This window comes from Haliaeetus albicilla, chromosome 4, assembly GCF_947461875.1.
Source record: "Haliaeetus albicilla chromosome 4, bHalAlb1.1, whole genome shotgun sequence".
Lineage (NCBI taxonomy): Eukaryota > Metazoa > Chordata > Aves > Accipitriformes > Accipitridae > Haliaeetus > Haliaeetus albicilla.
In genome coordinates, this window is record NC_091486.1 from 4,860,622 (window position 1) to 4,885,621 (window position 25,000).

Sequence of the window (25,000 nt, forward strand, 5' to 3'; positions counted from 1 at the left end):
TTTGGTCAGATGTGCTCCAAATAGTTAGGTGCTCTCCAAAAAATAAACCAGCAAAGCCCCCACTTACGATCCATTCAAATTAAATAAATGCTGAGCGCGTGTTTGTGGATCCTCTGCTGCATCTGTGCACGCAGGGGACTGTCCTGCTTTTATTTGCCCGGGTACAAGGCTCAGGAGCTTTGCTCTCGATTTACAGAAGCAGCCCTGTATATTCATCGTTTATATTTCAGTAAATTAAGGCTGAGAGGAAGAAAATGCCACGAATATTCTTTTTTAAATACAGAAAGTGTAATGCAGGGTCACAGATTTTAGGAAGAGGGCAGGTTTAGGTAAAGAAAAGTCATGTTAGCCAAGTGTCGCAATGCTAAAGGATGAATTGTGCAACCGTCAGCTAAACGAGAATTAAAATGTACATGAAAAATTGCAGCGTGTACTCCGGTGACCCACACAAAGTGAGAAGCAGCGCAGAGCCTTCGTGAGCGTTTAATAATTTTTGGGAAGCAACTAGACACTGTAACTTCTCTTTACCGCAGAAGAAAATGACAATGAGGAAGGAAGTGCAGCAGAAATCTTGAACATTACCACTATTATGCAAAAAAAAAAAAAAAAAAAAAAAAGCAAAAAGCTGTTAACTGTTTTCCCCTTGCTGACTGGGTAGACGTGCCCTCAGATGGAAAACTTCTGATACTTGTGACTCCTTACTACCAGAAATCACATGAGATGATCAAGGAAGAAAATCACAATAACTATATTTATATCTCAGGCTGAACTTCTCAGAAATACTGTACCTTGATTAAAATTTCTGGTAGGCTGCAATAAAAATATCAGATGCGAGACTGGCCCAGCAGATCAATTATCATAATTGACAACATTTTATTAATACATATTGAACTCCTAAATGTTTTGGACACAAGATATCCCCGTGAAAATGATCCTTAGAGAGGCAGAATGCCAGATCTGGGAAAAGAATCAAGGCTGGCTTGTCTGCTGTACAGTTTAAACAAATATTTTTCATCTGGTCTGCATATTCTATGCTTTTGTACAAATTTAGCATCTGTTTGTACCTGCATATTTTAACTTAAGAGCTTTCATTAATTTTTTTTTAAGCTTCAAAGCCATAAACATGTATATTTATACCACAGTATTGTACGCTGGTTGTAAAGCTCTGAATTAAGTCATTCTGTGCTTTAGTTTTGATTAGAATGATACAATTAGAACCTGTTATTCTACCAACTAATTACTTGTAGAATGTGACATCTGAAGAATACTACAAGATTACAAATTTAGGAATGAACTGAGAATGTGCTCTGTTGATATTATTCCCCCATCTTCAGTCAAATCATTGTCATGGAAATGGATTAATACTGGACCAGTTTCTGTCCTCATCAAAATCTTTCTCACAAAAAATGAGTAATAAGAATTTTAATGCTTCATGTATCAATAAGATTTTAATAGCGGGCTTTGATCTTCTTGCCAGTCTATCACTTGATTGGCCGAGCAGCATCCATCTTCCTGAATCATCATCGACTTGTGTTCATTTCTGGGAAATTCTCTTTTTTTTTTTTTTTTTGTCATTGTTGAAGCATTTCTGGGTGCCTTCTGACATTTTATTTCTTACAAGCATGGCTAAGTGAAAGATTAAAGCAGATTTTTCACTTAAATCTCAAATACTAAATTCTCTCACTTAAAAAAAAAAAGAGACTGTGTGTTTGTGCATGTCTTCAAATAAAGAAAGGCTGGCATTTAGGAGAAGTTGAAAAGGCGAGAAAGAAACGCTATGTATATTTATTTTTGCCTGTGAAAACCCTTTGGAGGGTTAAATCTTAACCAGGCGGTATGTGTGAATACCTGTTGCACATGAGCTAACAAATTTGCAGCAAGAAACCAAGTTTGACAGGCACTCCGAGGCAGGCTGAAACATCTATGAAAATCAGCGTTCTCCCCAGTGATGGAGCTGCATCCAGCCTCTTCGAAATGCTATTTTAACTCCCTCCAAACCCCCAGTTTCATGGAGAGTAAACCGATCCATGATAAATACATAGGAAATAATTCTACACATATCATGCTCATTTGCATGTGAATTAACCCAATTTATGGCCATAAAGGCAGACTTTGTCAGCGCACAGAGAGTGCACAGAAGACGCAAACAAATCGTACGGGCAGAGAAGAACTGCCCACAGCTGAAATTTTGATATTAATACACGCTGCGCTTCAAATGAGGTTAAAATGATGATGACAGCTCGGAAGATCTGTGTGACGATAGATAGAAATAGAGATATAAGAACTTCTTACATCTTCCTCTTGTATTTGCAGTTTCTTCCAGGTACAGATCTCACAGTGTCTGTTAACTGCTTATTTCTTTTAAATACAGAAAAAAAATAGAAAAGAAAAGAAAATTCCCTTTTTATCACCCGGCTGCTTATTAGATTAGATTTTGGGAAAAGCCCTTCATTTACTCCGGACAAATAGTTCTGTTTTCCACCACTGGCTGTCATGTTTAAAGTAAATAAGTTCTCGTCCATCCAGCACCGCTGAACTCATTCAGTTGCCAGAACAAAGCCATTGTATAGAGGTCCACAACAGCCCTTTTCTCCCCTTCCCATAGCAGGATCTTCCCCGCTACCGCAGCGTGCTCCCTAGCTTTGTGAGCCAGTCAATAACCTGCAAACGCTAAAAAGTGTGCATGCTTCTTTCGCAGAAGAAATGAAGGAAGATTATGACACTATGGGGCCTGAAGCCACAATTCAGACCACGGGAAACAACGGTACAGGTAAGGGATCGCACGATACGAGCGGCGCTTTTCTTCGGTATCACGTAGAATTAGCTGTGCATGAAGAGAAGAAGTGACAAAACAATTTCTTTCTCGTTTTCAGTTGAACAGTTGGGAAACATTTACCTAATTCTCCTGGTTTTTTAAATTTTTTTCCCCAATTTGATCACAACGGTGCAGCGACAAACTCCTTCGGTGAGAGTCCCTGCTCCCCCTCCCATGCCCCGCAACGTTTCAGCCCCTAACTCCTTTTAACTGCGTCCTTGTGAGCTAATAGTTTTCAGCAGCGTGAGGAGATGTTTTCCCAGCGAGGGTGCATCTCGTATAGTTTAAAGTAGCTGGACCAAGATACAGTAGTCTTTTAATGAGAGAGACTGTACAAAGAGCTTGATAATGAGGATGGGGCGCACCCTTCTTGGCAACCCCAGATTCGCATGGTGCACAGAGTAAGCTACTTCAGAGGCTGAAAACATCTTTTCAGCAAGACACACATAAACCCCTGACATAGATACACAGACACACACACTTTAAATGCATATTTATGAGATTATTATGTTTCTGGCTAATCTTTTTTTTTTCCACTTTCCACATCTCTTTCTTTCCTCTCTTCTTAGAAATCAATACATTTTGTGGAACAAGAAAGGGGACAGAGATATTTAGCAGGCATCATCTCCGAGCCATCTCTTTTTTTCTGTAGCAAAGCAAAACAGCAAAAGGTTTCTGTTACTGTTTTCTAATCCAAATGAATTCAGGGGTTTACCATGTTCTTTCCAAAGGCCACAAGGCCCCAATCCATCCTCAGCACAGCTGAACGCCATACATCACCCAGTGTTTCTTTTGCTTTTTGTCACAATTTGAGATGTTGCAGATAGCCCTGATTTACACGGTTAAAAGTAAGAGATTTCTAGTATAAGTACATTTCTATGCATTCCATTATGAGTTTTAGTTCATAGGTAATGCCCTCCACAAATATTACTGTAAAAGGTGGTACCTAAGTCTTGCAAGGATTTTATTACTCACACTTTCCTAATGTTGGTAACACCCACATAAAACCCCAATGCTCTTATTAAGTAACACAAGAAATTTACTTTATAATTCTTGAGGGGGGAAATAATAGGAAAATAAAACCATGTCACTGCTTTTTTCATCCATTAGATTTACTATGCATGAAAGGCGGGTGGCACCAAGGCACAGTTTATCCTTATGTATATACTTAATGATGTTGCTGCACAGAACTGGATACATATGTATTTTAAAAGCTTTTTTACTTCCAAGGGACGTTAATAAAGCGACAAATTGTGCTTAGCACTTGGAGAAACAGGACTTTAAAAGACGTCTGATTCGGAAATAAGACTTGATGGTTATCTGCATTACCATTACCAGAGCCTTTGAGGTCTCCTATCAGTCCGTGTGACTTCCTTTGCACATATTTTCCTTACTATAACAGGCCTTGACTCTTTCATATTTGCAGTGTGGTCTGCTTGAGGGGGAAGACTTTGTGTCCTCTTAGCCCCTTCCCTTCCAGTATCTGATGGTGTCTTCTGCCTGCTCGACTTCGCCCTCACGGCATCTCTCTGGGGGCAGGGTGCCCTCGAGCCCCCCCGCAGCCCTGCCGCTAACCCCGCGTGGGGTCTCCTGCTGCTTCTGAAACCAGTTTTCTGGGGGAAAAGATAAAGGTTGCCCCTACCCGGCCTGGTGCAGTGCAAACTCGTGGTTCAAAGAGTGCTTTGCATTTAGGTGGCCTCTGTTTAAAAGGCAAATGCTGCTCTGGATGTTGCACCTGGCAATTCCTTCCCCAAACGTCTTGTGCAAAAGTCCCAGCCTCCTCTTTGCTCCAGCTGTTATTTGCTGCGATGGGCGGCTTGCTCAAATAATGATTACGAGTTGTCTAGTGCTCTGCTAGTGTTTAATTCGAATCTTTTATCACTGAGGCGTTCAGAGCTACCTCCTTCAGTGGAGGCTGATGCCTGGGTAGAGCATGTTTCTGTAATGACTGCAGTCTCCATAGTCTCTTAAGAGCGATGTCAGATTATTTAGTCATATTGAATCATCTGATAAACTAAACGCCTTTGCCAGTCTTTTCACCCTGAGTGGAAGATGCCAGGTGACTATCGGGAGCTGCAGCATCCTTCGCGTAGAGTAAAACTGAAGTGCCCCAACCGTTATTTGAGGAGGAAAGGGAAGAGGTCAGTCCCTGAGCTGCTCGAGATCCTTCCTAGCTAGTCTGGGAAATGTTCAAAGTTTTCTTCTTCAGCCCCGCTATAGGCTTTGGGCCTTTCTCGAGTGTTTGGCCTCAACTTTTCCCTGCAGGTAGTAAGGGGATTGAATACTGATGTTTGATAAAATAGCTGAGGTGAGGCTGAGACTCGACCCAATGACAGAAGTTGGATCAGTGACTCCATCTTCAGCGAAAGACACACCGCAGTGACCTTCTGGTGTCCAAGAAAGCCATTTGGGACTTCCTACTGATTAACATGGGCTCTTCCAGATGGGCCAAGAAGGTTTCTCTCAGTTAACACAACGTGCCTTTCCCTCTTGACACCAGATCTTGCAGCGCTCCATGACCTGGGCTGAGCACAGAGATAGGAGATACAGCTTCAGACTCATTCACGTACATCCAACGGGCAAAGTTGCTGTAGGTGCATGCAACAACTGTGGTGTATTTTTAGCATCAAGTTCATTGTGGAATGTCATTAGGAGAGAAAGAAAACTAAACGAAAAAGTCTCCGTTATTAAATTATTCTACTAGTGTCAGAATGGCCACTTCCTAGTGGTATTTAAAAAAGAAATCTTGTTATCCATACATTAATCAGCTGCATTTTTATAATGAGCTATGGAGGCTGTATAGCGGAAAAGTAAAAGTGACCATCAGAGTGAAAATTTTAGTCTTTGGTCCTGCTAAATTAATTTGTAAATATTTCTGGGATTTCTGAAATGGTTTACTGGACAAAATGATGTTTTGCAGGAGGGTTTTTAAAATGTGAATGAATAAATTCCTATAGTTTATTTTATTGTACCTGTTACGGTTATTACAACTGAGATGTTTGCAGAAAATAGATTAACAAATTCCCTGTAAACAAACAGAAAAAAAAATCCTGGTTTCGATTGCTAACATCTGACAAGCTTCGAGTAAAGATCTCTTAATATAATTTAAAGAATGGAAAAAAACCCCCAACCCTTCGGAGGGAGGAAAACAGAAGTAAAACTTGGCAGGTTGGAGGACAGGCCGTTTTCAGGCTGTAATCTGTGTGTACCAATGGGGGCCTCTCACTTCCTGGCTAATGAAGGCTGTGGTTTTATTAGCTTTGTTTGCGATTAAGGGCAGCTATCACCATCTCGCAGGACGAGTTCCCACACAAAATAACTGGTCTCCCAAGCTCCTTGAACGTCTCTCTCACTTTATCTTGAAAGGTCCTAAATGCCTCCAAAGATAGCTTTCCTTAATGCGTTTTATTTTTATGTGACACGGCCACATTGGCTTTTGGAGCTGAAAATATTTCTGCTCTCCAGGCTCCAATAATTAATTAAAAAAAGACTTATTTGGTGAGGTCACCCGCTGTAGATCGCGCTGAAATTCTTGCCTCGCAGGAGGGGATGTGCAACGTGTGTGCAGTGTCAGTCCACGAGGAATCTGGGAACATGACTTTCTGCATGGAAAACAAATTAGGGCATGGAGGGGGGAAGCAAGCCTTCCCCCCCCAGAAATCGAGAGAGAAACCTAATGGTTATCAGATGGGTCTTTTTAGTAACACTGGGTGAGCTTCCAGCCATGTCGGAATTGTCAGTAACATCGCGGGTGAGAAACCAGATACACATGCTCACCTTTTGCTATTTATGTTAATCTGCAGTGTCGCAGCACTGGTTGTATTGTTTCAGTTAAGGATCTGTCAGCTTTTCCACTAAATCCCCTTGTTTTTAGGGGTTTATAATGTAGACATAAACATTTGCTTTAGCTCCCCGATTGCATGCACAGACATAGAAGCTAAATAATCCAGAGAATTAGGAAGCCAAGGCCAGTAATATCGCAGTGGTCCTCCGCAGCCTGTTGGATCAGCCTCCAGATAGACTTGGGGGCCGGGAAGGAAGAACCTCGTTTGGGTTCGAGCTTGGGACTGAAGCTCCTAATATTAACTCAGGCCTTGCTCGGTAGCTTGAATCCCCATCCTATAAATGCGGTTGCAAGCTCCAAAAGTTCCCAGCCTGCCTGGAGGAGCAGAAGGACACATGGAGCCATCCCTTAGAGCCGTCCCACCTTTTCCTCTTCCTGCTCCCATATCTCCTCTCTGGAGAAAAGCTCTCTTTCCCCTGCTTCACAGGTGGCGTTTATTGGGTCATGGCCTGAATCTGGAAAAAAATAAACTTGTTTTCTTTGGATCTATCGCTAAGCCAAGGGAAGGAGCGGAGACGGGGTAGCGTTAAGCCGGAGGGTGGGTGATCTTGCAACAGTTGGGAGATCTAGGCATAGCAAGGGAATGAAAAGTCATGTTTCCAATGTAAGAAGTAATACCTCAGCTTTGGTCTGATAAAAACGAAGTCAAAAACATAGTCTGATGCTTTTGTGCATAAGGTGTACTTCGGTAACCACCATTTTGTTATATTTCTCTCACAGCAACAAAATGGAGGTAAGGTACTCGGTCTTGATCTCCATACTCCCCTTCTCTAGAAGTTGCGCTTTTTGGGGGAAAAAAGAGATATTGCTTCTCATGCTAATAACAAGTGATACCAGAAGCTACAGAAGGACCAAGGGAGGAGCAGCTCCGTGGGGTTGTAGCGATTCCCTACAAACCCGCTGTGATAGGAATAGAAGTTTCTTTCCAAACATGGGGTCCCATGCCCCGTGCCATTTGGTCACTGTCACTAAAATACTGCAGAACAGTTGAGAAGCTGCTCAGCTCATATGAAAAACAGGGCTTATTTGTCTCAGCCAGAGGATTTGATTTTATCAGCTAAAGGAATGAGGTCTGCATAGACGAATATCTGCTTTTATCGACGACAGTGAGATGAGCGCTTCAAATCAGACGCTTTCAGGTTTCCAGTTGTGCCCCGGTCAGAGGCCACGACTCATTTTGACTGCCAGCATCACCTTGCATTTTTGTAGGAAACTGAGGCAAAGCATTTACCCGTTTTTAAACACCAAGGAGCTGGTTAGTCTCTCATTTCCAGTGGTCACAAACCGGTGTAACCCTGTAGGGCCATAACCCCTTTGATTTCCGTGAGTTTACTCCATATTGCTCCCTGGCATCAGTGAGAGCAGAATCGTGCCATTTAATATTTTACTTTTACATGAACTGTAGAATAGTTTATGGCATTGCCTCATTTTCTTATTTCACCTAAGGAGAAATACATTAAAAATGTAATCGATCATAAGCTGTTCTTTTCATTTACGGTCAGTTAAAAACAAGTATCTTTAATTCCCTGCCACCAACTGTGTCTTCCAAGACTTGTTAATAAAAAAAAAAAAATCAGAGAAAGAAAATGATCAGCTCTTTTTTCCTGGTATAATTATATTAATATTTGTCCACAATGTCCCAGAATTTTTAAGGTCTTTTCTGTATGCAGTGTTCATACATGGAGGAGAAGAGCGTATTTTTAATAACAGGATGTTTTGTGGTTGAGCATGTATTATGTTCCATGGACATTGCATGGACAATAAAAAATAGGGTTTACACTTAAGGAAAAGAAGGAAAACTCTTGTACAGACCGTAAAAGTGGTTTTAGGCTTTGTGTCCCTGTTACGGTCTAAAACATGCGGTTCTATCTGTAGAAATCTATGAAGCGATACCCTTTTTTTTTTTTTTTAAACAACCTATTCTCCTATTGTTGAGTTAATTTTTCAGGGAGGAAAAAAAAAAATGAAGGGAAGATGATGCGAGCAATTCTCTTCTCGTGCCTGCCGTGGAAGGGCAGCCCAAGGCAGGGCCCATGTTGGAGGAGGAGCAGTTGTGGTCTTTACTACCTGCAACTACTGTCTCCTGCGCGGGGACTGTCTTGGGTTCTGGGGGCGGCTAAGCTCAGTCCTGTAGGTCAAGCTGTGTTCATGCCAAAAGCCACGGGTCCCCCAGGAGCCCCCTGAAGGTTCAGGTTCCACAGATGAAGGATTACCTGCATTACCCAAGCCTCCTAAACTTCTCCTGCTGCCCCACAGAGCCCACGTTCCTGCTAATTTAACTGTCCGCCCTTACCTCCACCCACCCCGGTGGAAAGCCCACATTAATTTTATTAGCAGCTGGAGCAAGACCGATGAGAGCGAGGATCCAGCTGCAGCCCCAGCCTCGTAGCTCCAGTACACCAGTTCAACCTCCGCGTACCGATGCTAACCGACCCGCGCTCTCGGGGAGGATGCGCTCAAACCTCCTTTCTTTTCCCCTTCTCTCGTTTTAGTGAAGAACGCAAATTGCACGTCGGACTTTGAGGAATATTTTGCCAAAAGGAAACTGGAGGAAGGAGATGGGCACGCAGTTAGCATAGCGGAGTACCTGCAGCGCAGCGACACAGCCATTATTTACCCCGAAGCCCCTGAGGAACTGTCTCGCCTTGGCACTCCAGAGGCCAATGGGCAAGAAGAAAATGGTGAGGCTGTAATTCATTTTTAGCCAGTATCCTGACCTCGTGCAGCTGTTGCAATTATAAATGCACTACATGCCTGGGTGTTTACCTTAAAAATTGAAGAACAGCTGCAGCGGCATGGAATTTCATGAGCAAAGATCGGGGTTGTAATTTCAGTGTATTGTGATTTTTTAGTCAGCAAATTTGTATTATTTGGCGGGTGAACTGACGGGCTGAATTTAAACGGGGAAAGGCTGCTGCTCCACTTGAGAGTTTGGGAAGTTTTAGTAGAGTTTTAGTGCACCACAAGACGGGGTAGCCAGCCTATCGCTCTCCGATGCCTTGACAAATAATTGGGAAAGCGTCGGTGGGAAGGATTTGGTCAATGGCACGAGTAACGTAACTAGCCGGGGCTGGAATGCGAATCGCCGATCGATCGGGAAAAGTATTTCTTAGTTTTCCAGCCAGCGAGGTCCGCCGGTGGAGCGATGCCCGTAATTAATTTCCTAGCGGGGTCTGGAGCGGGTCCTGCGAGTCTGCCGTGGGCGTGCGCGGGTGCCGGTGCCTCCCGCCGCCGGTTGGAAGCGCCGTCCCTCCCTCTCGGGCAGCAGATTGCAGCGATTCCTCTCATACCATCCCGGGCAATCAGCCCATGAGCTGCCATTGATTTGCTGACCTTTTGGCCTGCCTTTCTTTCCTGCCCCCCCTTCCCCGCCATCCCGGGGCGCAGACCTGCCACCTGGAACTCCAGATGCCTTCGCCCAACTGCTGACCTGCCCCTACTGCGACCGGGGCTACAAGCGCCTGACGTCCCTCAAGGAGCACATCAAGTACCGCCACGAGAAGAACGAGGAGAACTTCTCGTGCCCTCTCTGTAACTACACGTTTGCCTACCGCACCCAGCTCGAGCGGCATATGGTGACACACAAGCCAGGGACAGATCAGGTGGGGGGCTGGTTTTAAGTGATTTCTTTCCGTAATAACCCCTTAGAGAAACGATATTGCTTTGATTGGCAATCATTATTAATTTTTCATGGCATTTTGAAGATGCAGATCTTTTAATGGTAATAGCTTTAATTGAGGTCTAAATGATTTTTTGATGGTCTCTTCTAATATGATTTAATAGTCTTATGTTCACGATCGAATGAGTGTGTTAATTTCTAATTTAGAAATTTTATTTGCACTTTAACTTGACTTTAGTTCGTTTTTATGTTCCTCAAAAAGTGAATGAAACTGTAGCATTTTAATTATACATTATTAAACATCTCAGCAATTTTAATTCCATTTTTCACCTAGTTTTACTTTGCAGTGTTGCAAAGAGGAGCTCCAAGACATACTAAAAGATCCGCTAATATTTTTTCATTACTTTTTGAGTAACCTTTTCAATCACGTGAAATTATGCGTGTTTTGTATAACCGTTTGTTAAACATAATTACGCATTTTTAGAATAACTCTTCCTACAGTACATATAGGCTATCATTTGTGATTGTGCCACTAGCACACGCACGCGCTAGAATCGCAGCATCGCTATCATTTGTGTAGCCCGGCAGAGTATCTGCGATAAATCAAAGCACTTTTTTCCTCGATGTGATGCATGTAATATTATATCAGTGCTGCATTTAAGGAAATGCTGCATATCTCAAACAGGTGACTGAGCTTCCCTCGTGCTCCTAAACAGGCTGGCGATAGACCTGTGCCACAAAACTCTTTACATACCAGCAGAAAAAACTGCTCCTGTCCTCGCCAGAGAATTACTTCTGAAAACCCATCCTATGGAGGGCTGTAATGGAAACTCAAATGGCACGGTTAAAACTTAAATAAATAGATGTGTGCATTGTGTCAAATTATAAAGGCTTTATGCCATATTTATTTTTCTTAAAAACCTGAAAATCATGATCGGCTGTATTTCTCTTGGTAGGTTTTTCTCAGCATAAGGTAAATTCAGTTAGGCAAACACACATCTCCTAATCGCGCGATTTTTGCAATTAGCATTTTTAAGAGAACCGTATCTTTTGTTTGATCTTAAATCAATATAAATGATTCTAGAGCGGTTTCTCCTATTCTTTCCTTCCCGTGGCTTTTCCAGTAGACAAACACATTTTCACATGTGTATTTTTCCTAACCTGATCCGCCGTAAAGTTCTTTCTTTTGCTTCGTATCATTAAAAACACCAGGGGGAAAAAAAAAATCAAAACAACAAACCACCAAAACCCGCCTAGATATTTATCCAACGTAACCGCCTGAAATTTCACATGCGAGAGCACGCCGGTGCTGGCGCATTATGAATGGTAGCTTTGGTGTTGAAAAGTCCCCTCATTTGCTCATGGCATTTACAATTAGTAAATTAAAATGATTGTATCATATTAACAGTGGCACAACTAAAGTTTATAGTAGTCCTCGGAGGGCGATGGGGGGAGACAAAACAGCTGTTGCTGTTTGTTTATGCAACTCAGCAACATATGAGCGCGGGTCCCTCAATGGCGCGCGGCGGGCTGGGCTCTGCTTGATCTTTGAAGGTTGCTGCTGTTTGAACAAACCTCCCTGTGTCCCATGTAACACCATCTGTCTCGCCAGGAATGTGGGAAGAGGCAGCACACCCTCGCAGTTGTCATACCGTTTCGGCGCTGCCTTTTTTTTTTTTTTTTTTCCCCCCCTTCTTTTTTTCTCCTTCCCCCCCCTCCCCACTCCCTGCTCCTGCAATAGGCTTTTGTGTCGTGGCCGCCTGCAAAAGGCTGACCTCCTACCTTGAGCATCCAGAGTGGTTGGCTGCATTATTATTAATATTATTAGATTTCTTAAATTTTTTTTTTTTCCTCTCCAAATTCAAAGTCACGGGGCTTTTCGTGCTTGTTGCAAAAAGGTCAGCTGCCTTTGATTGTATCTTTATGCCACTTTTAACTTTCAACTTTCCCTCACCCCTTAGAAGAGCACCGGGGGAAAACATGGCACGAAAGGTAGCTCAAGTCTTCCCTGCTGCTCTGTGATTTCAAAAACCACTTCCAGCAGCAGCTCATGCCGAAGACGCAGTCTCTTCTGCTTGATAATGAATTAAATCTTACACGAAATGCCACTAACGACAGTATTTCTGTCTTTCCTACACACGCAGTAAACAGAATTTTTAAACAAGCGGAGTCCCACATGTTCAGAATCTGCTAGGAATATTAAGAGCCACAAATCTTCTTATAAAACAGTTTCTCTCATCATAAGATACCTTAAAGCAACACATTTCTGATGAGAGACTTAGGAAATAATTCTAAAGCAAATATCGAATGCTCATGTGAAAGTACTTTCTCATTTGTTTCGGTTTACTGCCAACATTTTGATTTTTATTGCAACACTGATGAGACAAATAAATGTACATGCAGACCTTTGGGTCCGCTTGATAAATTCAGAGCCACATTAATTTCGTTTTTGTTTTTTAAGCTACAAATTCATGGTTTCTCTTGCATACAATTCATGTTGGTGTCTTTTTTTTTTTTCTTCTCCCAGCACCAAATGCTGACCCAAGGAGCAGGCAATCGCAAGTTCAAATGCACTGAGTGTGGCAAGGCCTTCAAATATAAACACCATCTGAAGGAACACCTGCGAATTCACAGTGGTGAGTAGCGGAGGTGCTGGTGTGCTCATTTGCATTTTGTTTAATTAGCTGAGTTTTAAAGACTGCTTAAAATTTACACAGTTCTGCTTCTGGCTTCTTGGAGCTACTAAGGTATTTCATAAGTGATATCTGAGTCATCCTCATTTATCATGCTGTTAATACCACGGTCTTGCTGAAAGATTTGGAAATAGTAAAGCTTCCTGCAAATAATACAGGTTGTTTGTTCGGCAGTTTGAGTTCAGAAGCGTTAGCTCACTTCTGTGCAGTCGGACCCTGAAGAGTCCATTATATTTTCCATAACAAAAAGTCCCCCCAAGTGAAATACAGCTCATATTCTCAGCTAACGAGTTAGCGCAAAGTGTCTCATATTGAATGGCTTGTGCATTTTGGCTCTTCCTGCTTGATGCACCGTTCAGCACACGAAATGCCGCTGGGCTCTGCTCAGGGCACAAACCTCCACCGGCTGACGTGGAGGTCCTAACATCAGCACTCAGTTTCTCACACCATGCTCATTTCCAGTGGAAATTCCTTTTTTTTGGAAAAAAAAAAAAAGAAGAAGAAACAAATAAAATTTGAACAGTCTGGATTTGATTTGATCCCCTTTGTCACGGGGTACTTACCTGTGACTTGCAATGGTCAGTCTGGAGCCGATCTCACACCGTGGCGGCTGTTGCCGGCTGGAGACCGTGGGTCCAAACTGATCCCAAGACCCGTAGGAAGAGGAGGGTAAAGCAGTGGTGGTGTGTGGCCGTTTCCATAGAATTAATATTTTCCTCACTATTAATCAGTGGATACACAGACAATCAGTTGGGTATCAAATGCGATCGCTTGCAACTAGAGCAGCAACAAAGATAATTAACGTTTGGTTTTAATTATCATTTTAGGTGAAAAACCATATGAGTGTCCAAACTGCAAGAAACGTTTCTCCCATTCTGGCTCCTACAGTTCGCACATCAGCAGCAAGAAGTGTATTGGTTTAATCTCTGTAAATGGCAGAATGAGAAACAATATCAAGACGGGTTCTTCTCCTAATTCTGTATCTTCCTCTCCTACTAATTCAGCCATTACACAGCTGAGAAACAAGCTGGAGAATGGCAAACCACTTAGTATGTCTGAACAAACAGGCCTACTGAAAATTAAAACAGAACCACTAGATTTCAATGAATACAAGGTTCTTATGGCCTCACATGGGTTTAGTGCAACTAGTCCTTTTATGAATGGTGGACTTGGAGCAACCAGCCCCTTAGGAGTTCATGCTTCTGCTCAAAGTCCGATGCAGCACTTAGGTGTAGGGATGGAAGCACCATTGCTTGGGTTTCCTGCGGTAGGCAGTAATTTAAGTGAGGTGCAGAAGGTCCTACAGATTGTGGACAACACGGTTTCCAGGCAGAAAATGGACTGCAAGGCTGAAGAGATCTCCAAGTTGAAGGTTTACCACATGAAGGATTCATGCTCTCAAGCCGAGGAACAAGGAGTTACCTCCCCCAATATTCCCCCTGTGGGTCTTCCAGTAGTAAGTCATAATGGTGCCACTAAAAGTATTATTGACTATACATTAGAGAAAGTCAATGAAGCCAAAGCTTGCCTCCAGAGCTTAACCACAGACTCGAGGAGGCAGCTCAATAACATTAAAAAAGAGAAGCTGCGAACCCTAATAGACCTGGTAACTGAAGACAAGATGATAGAGAACCATAACGTATCCACTCCATTTTCATGCCAGTTCTGTAAAGAAAGCTTTCCTGGTCCCATTCCGTTGCATCAGCATGAGCGTTACCTGTGTAAAATGAACGAAGAAATCAAGGCAGTCCTTCAGCCTCATGAGAACATGGTTCCCAACAAACCTGGAGTGTTTGATAAGCAAACCCTCTTGCTGTCATCAGTACTTTCTGAGAAAGGAATGACTAGCCCCATCAACCCATACAAGGACCACATGTCTGTACTTAAAGCATATTATGCTATGAATATGGAACCCAACTCTGATGAACTACTGAAAATTTCCATTGCTGTTGGCCTTCCTCAGGAATTTGTGAAGGAATGGTTTGAACAAAGAAAAGTCTACCAGTATTCAAGTTCCAGGTCACCATCACTGGAAAGGGCCAGTGCCAAGGTGGCGCTGGCTGCCACCAACAACACTCCCACTAAAGACTCTTTGTCAGCCAGATCTCCAATAAAGCCTGTGGACTCTATAACTTCACCATCTATAGCTGAACTCCATAACAGTGTTACTAATTGTGATACTCCTCTCAGGCTAACAAAACCTCCTCATTTTACCAATATTAAACCAGTTGATAAATTGGACCACTCTAGGAGCAATACTCCTTCTCCTTTAAATCTTTCTTCCACATCTTCTAAAAACTCCCACAGTAGTTCTTACACTCCAAACAGTTTCTCTTCTGAGGAGCTTCAGGCTGAGCCTTTGGACTTGTCTTTACCAAAACAAATGAAGGAACCCAAAAGTATTATAGCCACAAAGAACAAAACAAAATCTAATAGTGTAAATTTAGAACACAACAGTGTTTCTTCATCATCTGAAAACTCAGATGAGCCACTGAACTTGACTTTTATCAAGAAGGAGTTTTCTAATTCAAATAATCTGGATAAAAGCACTAACCCAGTATTTGGTATGAACCCATTTAGTGCCAAACCTTTATACACAACACTTCCACCACAGAGCGCATTTCCCCCAGCCACTTTTATGCCACCAGTCCAGACCAGTATTCCTGGGCTGCGACCATACCCAGGACTAGATCAGATGAGCTTCCTACCACATATGGCCTATACTTACCCAACTGGAGCAGCTACTTTTGCCGATATGCAGCAAAGGAGAAAGTACCAGCGGAAACAAGGATTTCAGGTAAATTGTTGCAACCGTTTTCTTTTGAAAGGCTACAGTCGAGTATTTTGTGATATGTCCTCTTGCAGAAGAAAAAGCCCAAAGCTATATTCAACATTTCCAACAAAATTAGCAGAGCTTACTTTAGTCCGACTGTGCGAAAATGCAGTGGAGTAGGAAAACAAACTGCAATTACCTTAAGAATACCTCTGCTTGGATTCAGAAGCAGTATCTATACCTTTGAATAGGCATAACGCTTACGGTTTTATTCCGTTAAGAGCTCAGTCATTTCTTACTAGAATTGTATCTAAATAATGATAATAATAACAATAATAATGTCCATGAAAAATCCCATCCTGCAGGAAAAAAAAAAAAGAAACTGTGTAGAGAAACTGAGCTCTGCAGGGCATAACTACACTTCTCCATGGGGAAAGGGAGCAGTAGGAGACCTCTTGGGAATCACCCCCGCACTTGGATGCAAAGCTGCATCCCTCCAAGCGGAGGTCTGTATGGCCTCGTAGCAGCTCTATCCCGTTGAAAGCCCTTCAGAGCTTCCTTCTCCGTGTTTTTGGGGGGATTGTTCACCCACAGTGCATGGGAGAGGCATTCTCTCTTCTCACGAACGTCTGGGGGATGAGAAATGTTGACGCGTTGCTTTACCATAGCCCCTTCCTTCAGCCCACCTACTGCCCTTCCCTGACTACCCATCCTCTAATCCTGCCAGTCATCTGGAACAGCTTTGAAAAGACCCACGGATTAAATGAAATTATTTGGAGGGGTAGCAGCTAGGGTCTTTAATCGCAGACAAAGTCTTTCGCTGGACACGTAATCTGGGTCAGCACTTCTTCATGCCTGGGTACAACCCTTAATCCTTTTCTCAGGTCGTCCCAGAGTTAATACGTGAGTAGTAAAGGATTTCGCCGCTTGCGTGCCTACAGCAAAGAGCCGCTCTACAGAAGTCACGTACTTTTATAGCTTTTTGCTGGGTGTATTCAAATATAATGTACAGAGTTTAGTTAAATGAGATTAACTGATTATAGATTAATAATTTTTTTTTACATTTGCGCATGTTCCCCTATGTCCTATTATGGTCTATTAGTAATTTTACTGACTAGTAAATGTTTTATAGTTTCAAATGTGAAAATCAGGTATGGTTTTACATTACAGGCTGTAATCCCTCTTTGCACAATAGGAGCATAAATAGCACTGCACCTCCATAACAGCTGTTCCACTATTCCAATTTACAGTACATCTGCCCTCTTTGTAAATGTATTTAAGCCTATTTAATCTTCTCTAATATTAATTAGTGCAAACCTAGTCTAAGAACACCGAACTGTGTGATAGCAAATGGAAATGTATGTTATCATGCAAGTTTGCACTCTCTTTGGATCAAGACAAAATAAATATCAAGAAATTTAATAATTTACTGATCCACATTCATTATTGCTTAATGCTGACGGCTGTTTTAACATAGATAGAACATTGATAAAAAGTGTTATTAATATTCCCTATTTCAAATTACAAAATTAAATATAAAAATATAGCTTGAGGCCTTTAGTCGGGAGACATACATTTAAATGGATTGCATAATAATAACATTTGTACCTAAATATAAAATTCAATTAAAACCTTTCTACAGATACAGAATATATCCAAGTTTCACTGTTTTGAAAGGAATGATCTCTTAGCTGTTGCTTACACTCACCCCTGTAAAATGTTACAAATACCTTTTGCCATCCACAAAGAGCCTCCCCTTTGCGTTTTCCGCTCCTTGAAAATATTTAGTGCCAATATGATAAACAGCGTCCGCTTGCGTAAATCATATTATTGCAGAGCGCTCAAAACCAGAAAGTCGGGTGCGGGCAGAGAAGTAGGAGGCTCCTCGTAGAGTTCCCATCAGCTGTAGTTTCATTACCGATGGGTTCCTAAGCCAAGAGGGACCCCCATCCTAAGCAGAAATGATTTTAACTTTTCTGGGGAGGTTGGTTCCTCTGGGGGAAGGAGCGGTGGTGGAAGCAGATGTCGCTGACGGGTGGTTCCCTCGCAGGGAGAATTGCTTGATGGAACCCCAGATTACATGTCCGGCCTCGACGACATGACGGACTCCGACTCATGTCTGTCCCGAAAGAAGATCAAGAAGACAGAAAGTGGCATGTACGCGTGCGACTTATGTGACAAGACATTCCAGAAGAGCAGTTCCCTGCTGCGACACAAATACGAGCACACAGGTAGGGCGGCCGGCTGCGCGCGCCGAGGGGAGGGTTGAGGTCCGTGCTATGCTCCTTGCAGTGTTTCATGAGTACGCTTGTGCAATGAACGGTTCAGCAGGTGCTGAGGCTCTCAACAGGGAAGAAATACTATCTTTTGCTCAGTTCAACTTACATTTTCTTTTTTTTTTTTAATGGTCATTGCTTGGGAAAGGACTGTTGGATGCGATGGGGTGAATCTTGGCAGGTGCTAGGTGAGCTCGTGCCATGTCAAGCGTGGTGGCAATCGTGGCGCTCAGCATCTCGCAGGATGAGCCCTCTTCAAATAAGGCAGGCCCTAGCACTCAGAAAGGACTGCAGTTTGGTCAACACAAAGCCTGGCACGGGAAGGAAGAGTGACAGTGTACTTCTTGTTTCTTAGACACTATCTTACCCCGCACCGTTTAATCCAGTAGAAAAACTTCCACTGACGTTAGCAGCGTGAGAGCTGGCTCTGGCCAAGTTATCTGAAAGTAAACAGCTCACGGGGGTTGCTCTCACCGTGATTTCGCACGCCAGCAGCACAGGCAGGTTGCATTTCGCTTTTTCACTTCTCAGTTAATGCCCAGGGAAGGTTTCCTTCTTTCCCGAGTAGGAACTGATTATCGTTTAGTTCAAGGAAGCTTGCCAAAGCTCACCGCGGATTGTCAGCTTAAAAAATATTTTGGTTTGAAAAAGACCCTCCATCACACCTATGCTGGCCGTGGTTGCCCTCGCGGGCAGCGCTCCCTTCCCTGCTGTCAGCCAGGACAGGCATGAGCCCGGAGGTGGAGGGCTCTCCGAGGGGGACGCATCGGCTCAGCACGTTTCAGTTAGGGGAAAACGGGACTGGAGCTCCCCAAATAATAGAGATATCAAGTTCTGTTAGACAAAGGGAATGTGAATTATCATGTGAATTATTGTGCAGCAGGACATAAACCAAACTCCAACTTCCTAGAGTTAGAAAAAGCTTACTCAGGAGGAAATTTTCCTTAACTTTGAAAGCTGAGTCCCACTTCAGGAAATGAAGCGAGTCACATCATCCTTCAATCTCACCATGTGACAGTAAAAAACTTATACCTCTCTATTAATACATCTTCCAGGCCACACATAACCATTTGGCATTTCACATATGAAAAATTTACAATTCAGAAGCGGGCTGTGCCTTTAAAAAAAAATTCTTTACTTTGTTATTTTTCCTTCTTACACTTTTCTTCCAAATTTTAGGCTAATCCCACAGGAAAATAAAAAAGGAAGTTAAAATACATGTGAGATTAGGAAAGAAAATTAAAAGCAACATTTTGGACTAGATCAGCTAATTCATTGGTGGAATGTGCTTCCCACTACATTATTCAGATCAAATTGTTTATTCAGTAGAAGAAGCTTTGAAGGCTTTACGTCCCTGCACCTTTCCTCTCCTGAATGATTTTATTACAGCCATCTGCAAACATTATGGTTTACTACACTACTACCGTAAAGCTCTTATGTTAGAACTGGCCTTCGTATATATCGGGATCTGGACATATGGTCGAATCCCATAAAGTTGGTAGTCCATAAGGTCGACAGACATATGGTTGAAAGGCTGAAAATTTGACAAGCTGAAATGTGTGCAATCACCTTGATTTGCAAAATAAACTGCATTTGTAAAAGCAAAAATATGTTCTGGTCTTTAAGTAGCACGGGAACCTACTGCCTAGAAAAATACCACACAGCTGCAGCGTAGGGACCTTGCCCCTTCTTCTTTGCTCTGTCCTTTTCGGCTTCTCAACACTACGTCCGTCAATTTTATGGGACTCAGCCTTATGATCCAGAACATGTATGCAGTGTCATATTTAATACGCTAGAACCACAGCACATCATCAAGCCCGAGCGTGGCATTTAGAGACAGGAAGGATGGTCTTGTGGCAAAGGCACGGGCGGTGAGGCTGAGCGTGCCGCGCTCTTTTCTGCCTTGCCACAGACTTCCTCTGCAAATTTCAGCAAATTGCTTCATCTTTCTCTCACCTTCGCCCATCTTTGAAATAGAGGGAAACGATACCAGCCCACCTCCCTGGGGTGTCGTAAATCTTAATTCATGCAGGCTGAAATCCTGCGATGGAATTCGCTATGGGAAGTGTGAAGTATTACTAAGGATGCGTTTGCTTTTTCGGAGCCTCCGCGCATCATGCTAACGTTGGATAGAGGTGGTTGGGAGCTCTGAAGACCTTGGCTGGGCTAGCCTCCATAACTCATTCACAGCCTTCAGGAGGCACGCCGCGCTGGGACTTTGGCTAATGGCTTAGCAGGCATCTTCAGTGAATTTCAAATTAATTTGAGAGGTTTTGGAAAAAGCTTGGGATTGCATGAATAACATAGGGGCGAAATTGCAGTCCGTGTGCAGTGGAAGGAACGGAATTGAACGTAAAACCATCTTCTGTGTATGGGGTCATTGTAAGAGTAGGGCCAGATTTTTCAGTCGACTTTTTGAAACCTAAAAAAGAGAAAAAGCTTCTTTTCTGCGTGTTTTGCTGTTTTCTGACCAGCTGATCACGATCCGTTGTTACTTCATCAAAAACATATTTTAGGAGGAATTGGAACACTTCCTGTCTTTCCTGGAGAAGCACAAATAGTGGATGTTGTTCATGCCGATGTTCTTTTTCCTATGTAAAAAAATCTATGTGCTTTTTTAGGTCTTTTCTCTGATATTTGAACAATCAGATTCTTACTTGTCACCACTTCTCACACTAGAACGAGGGTTAAGAGAGTCAGACAGAGGCCACGTTCCTGCTTTGCAGCCCCTAAAGATTTACCCCAGAGAAACTATTTGGCGCGAAAAATAACATTGACATGTAAAACTACATGAACTGCCTTAATCATGTGCTACACCAACTGTTGTAAAGGAGAAAACAGGAATGTCGTAGGTATTGCAGCGGAGCTGAGTTTCCCTGCCAGGGCAAGAAGAAGAATGGGATTTGGCCGGTTCTTTGTGTCAACCCAAAAACTTTCTGTAGGACCATGCGGCTGCAGATCAAGGAGCAATGTGATTACCTCTGTACACCATGCCTGCCACAGCTTGAGCACAGTAGAAAAAGGGACCCAAATTTCACAATCCATAATATTTAATTTATGCAGTATTAGTGGCATTCTGCAATAGCTTCTAGCTTCATGTGGAGAAGGAAAATTTATTGCATTACTGCAATGAGTGAATTGCATTGGTTCTGGCTGATCTGAAATTTAGCACAGAGGCCACTGCTTGTTGCAGGACCAAATTCTGCCAAGTTAATTTTGGGATGCCATTTAGTTTTCAGAGAAGTTATGTGTCCCTCTTAGAGTTTGAGTTTCACAAGCTCTTATTTCTTTAAAACCAGCAGCACTGTAATTAGGGCGCAGAGCATGGCAGGTAGTACAGAAATGCAGTGCTCACGTTATTTTCCTGTGAAGTCGTATGAACTCATCCTAACTTTGGTCAGGCTGAAATTAGTTGAGCGGATACTGCACGTGTCTAATCTCAGATTTCTCCAAGCTGCTTAGCCCAAGGTCCAAGGCCCTTCTCTTACTAAAGGTGAAGAACATGGTTGCATTCATGGCAAAACACTGGTGCCATTTGGCGAGCCAAAAAATCTTTGCATTGCAGATAAGGAGGGAAAACAGTAGCGGGTAAGTGAGCAGGAGAGCCAACAGAATGGAGCATCTAGAAATAGAGAAATATTCTGGCTCCTGGGTAGCAATCCAGCCCCCCTTGGTCACCAACACTGCATTGGGCTGATTCGGGAGTAAGGTGAAGGTTAGGGTTTGTTCTGCCGTCGTCAACGCCCACGTCTTCTACACACCAGCTTTATCGTAGCTTCGCAAGGAAACTCGCAGCGTGCCTGCTCTGCAACAAAAGCTGGAAATGGTTTTTCAGAATCCTACCTAGAAATTTTAAATCCTTTCATTGTTGTTCTATATTACATCATATTCTATTTTATTACTTGTGTGGGCTGTCGAGGGCCTCATAGCTGTGCTAGTGCTTTCATCCTTTCCTTTTCCACTGTATATTTTATTAAGACCTCTTTTTTATTTTTGTAGCTTTCATGCTGATGCAAGCACTAGTTTTATTTCCAGATTGATTCTGTAAACTAAATATTGTTCTTGAGCCTGGTAGCAAATCAGCTCTCTCTGGCTAGTATTTTGAATTCCCAGCTCAGGAGTTTTCTTTATTTAGAGCTTGATTCATTAAAAATTTACATGCTATTTAAAGGTTATTTTTTCTTGCTTTACTCTGATACAAGTTTAGAATTCCCCATTTTACACTCAAATAAAGAAAAAAAAAAGGATATATTCTATGCTTGTGAAATTTGTTCTGTAGACAAGGTCTCCTATTCAAAATGGAACAGGTGCAGCTTGGGCAATTATATATAAATTGCATTTATCTTGCACCTTTGACCGCTTTGCTGTGCTCTGGCCGCTAATCCATCTCCATTGGGACTACATCTAACATCCAAACCCCCAAGCAGCTTCAAAAGAACTGCCTTTAAAAAATAAAAACAAACTGTCACAAAAATGTTTCCTTCTTTCCTCCAAAGAGTGGGATTTCTGTTTGGCCCCCTCCTATAGAAAAAAGACCCACTTGCCTTAGGCAAAGGCTGGGTGATATTTAGTCTGGGACCAGTGACAGCTTATGATCTGATGTCTTATGACTTTTACACCGCTGCAAATGGGAAACGCATAGCTTTTCAGTCAAAGAGTTTTAGCCCAGGAAGACTGAGAGATACTTACTGTTAGAGATTTTGTTGCTTTATTTTCACAGAAATGCAATTTTAGAGACTTTGCAAACAGATTAGTTATGATTTCCCCTCTGTAAATTGAGCGCAGATCCCTGTGGGAACCTCTTTTTGCAGGTGGTGGAATAAAAAAAAAAAGCCCTAGCCTTTCCTTTCTATATTCGAGAGAGATTTATCATTTGGTTTCACTGCAAAACGTGGCTTCTACATCACGCGTCCACCGGACGACACCCAAGGGTTTCGTGAGCCCTCCTGTGAGCTGCCTTAGGTATCTCTCTCCTAGCTCCATCCCTCACCGTCGACACAGGTCATCTCAGATGAGACTGGGTAAAACCTGTGGGGTGGGATGTTCAAATCGCTTTCCTTTCGTCCCATCTCTTCTCCCCTGATGTTACGACATTGCACGACAATGCTCTCACTGTGTGTTAGCTAAATAGCTGACAAAGCAGCCAGGACTACCTACGATCGCGGGTTCTTCCCATCCACCTACAATTGTAGGTTCTCCCCATCCATCTCCAGTTGTAGATTTATCCCCATCCCCAGTGTAAAATACCTCACTTCAGCTTTATTTTATGGCCTACTAATGCATTGTAGGGATTAGGTGCTCCTTTTAAATGGCTGAAATACTGGGGGTTTTGCACACGGGGGAAACAAATAATTCTTCCGCAAATGTTCGGAAACCCGATACATTTAAAAACATATTTCAATTAGTGTTGTAACAGCTGCATGCTGCGCGCTGCTAAGGTATGTTGTGTGGTGTCTGAACAAAGAACTTTGCTCAAGCTGTCATGTTCCCTCAGATCAAAACCGAGTCCTTGATATGGATGTGGTAGACTAAATAGCTCTAGTATAGTCTTTTTAGTAACAATATAAATTAATATGAAAATATGAAGTATTTTAATCTTCTCGTTTCTAAATTAATTTATAAAATATGGATGATTCCCTGCCAGGCTACCTCTGCGCTGGCTGCGGGGGAGCACGAGCAGGAGGTGCAGCGTTGAACGAACGCCGTGTGGAAGGGATGAGCGAAGCGGGCAAAGATTGAGGGACGAGCACATCGCCCAACCGTGGGGACGGGCGGGTGGAGGCAAGTCTGGTTGAGAAGCCATGGAGGTTGCTGAGTTCTGTTTGAGGAGAGGAAAAGTGCTGGGCAACTGGATGGAGAAGGGTGTAGTGGGCATCAAATGTGGCGCGCATCCGAAAAATCGGGCAATTTGAAGTAACGGAGAGGGAGCGGCACAAGTGGAACAAGACAAGACAAGGGTTGGGCTTGTTAATGGTAGGGAAAAGTAAGCCAGAGGGAGGGACTGAGACAGCGTGGGCAGTTCAGTGAGGAGAAGGACACAAAAAAACGGTGCCGAGGAAAAGCAGAAGGTGTATGGGGAACAAAAAGGGAACAGAATTAGCGACTGTGGAGATCGTAGCAAAGGGACAGTAGCGTGTTGAGCTGAGTGGGCTCAGCAGGACAGCTGGGATGAGGCAGGGACGCAGGCAGGCGTATCTGGTGCATCCAGCTGGCTGGTTGGTAGCGTTGGGAAAGCTCCCACCTCGCCCGTGAGGGTTTTCTTCTGGCACCGCTGGGGTTTAAGGAGTGCTTAGGTCAAGAGTGCGTTGAGATTTGAAGCTAATTGGAGTAAGCGACTTGCTTGTGCTAAAATCTCCCGAGCTAAGACTGTGGGATTTCCCCATCGTGGCAAAACTTGGGTTCTGAATTGCAGGTAGCCGCCTCCCAGCTCTGGATTCGGTGCACCCCCAGGTCAAGGCTGGAGGTTCAAAGCCAAATTATGTGTACAGCTCAAAGCCCGGAGTTTTCTTCAAGCCTGACTTTTAACCAACAGGTTAAATTGGCAGAAATGCATATTTAGGAAACAGATCATAAAAGCAATACTGCTATAATTCAATATATCAAGCTCGAATTTTCAATTTTACTGTTAAGGGAAATAAAGAAAAAAAAGAAACCCTGCATGTGTGCAAGCTTAGGAAACTCTCATACAAAGAAATGTAGTTTGAGTCCCAATTTCCAGGCATCCACTAATTTCCCTGTCACTTGGGTTATTCTGTCTGTGGTTTCTCCTGTATTTTCCTTCCTGCCAGATCTCCCCTTCATTTCATAACATACGATTTTTGGCTTCCTTAAGCATTCGTTAATCACACCTTATTAAATGTGAACTTTCACAGTGGGACTTGAAGGTAGCTGTGACTAGATCGGGCAAAAAATTAGCATATTCCCTGGTATTCGTTCTTAGCGACTTTGCTATGGAAGTGGAATTTTTTTTATGCCTGACA

General features: G+C 42.9%; 1 protein-coding gene across 5 annotated transcripts in view; it reads left to right on the top strand.

The window, feature by feature from the left end:
- ZEB2 (zinc finger E-box binding homeobox 2) overlaps positions 1-25,000 on the top strand; it is a 115,374-nt gene that overhangs the window by 86,522 nt on the left and 3,852 nt on the right. For 3 of the 5 annotated variants that reach the window (XM_069780747.1, XM_069780750.1, XM_069780749.1), the window contains 6 exons: positions 2,699-2,770; positions 9,152-9,340; positions 10,047-10,261; positions 12,806-12,914; positions 13,799-15,768; positions 17,795-17,975. In XM_069780747.1, the coding sequence (XP_069636848.1) occupies positions 2,699-2,770; positions 9,152-9,340; positions 10,047-10,261; positions 12,806-12,914; positions 13,799-15,768; positions 17,795-17,975 (2,736 nt within the window). The remainder of the gene's footprint in view (positions 1-2,698; positions 2,771-9,151; positions 9,341-10,046; positions 10,262-12,805; positions 12,915-13,798; positions 15,769-17,794; positions 17,976-25,000) is intronic. The other 2 variants (XM_069780748.1, XM_069780751.1) reach the window with 1 other exon arrangement.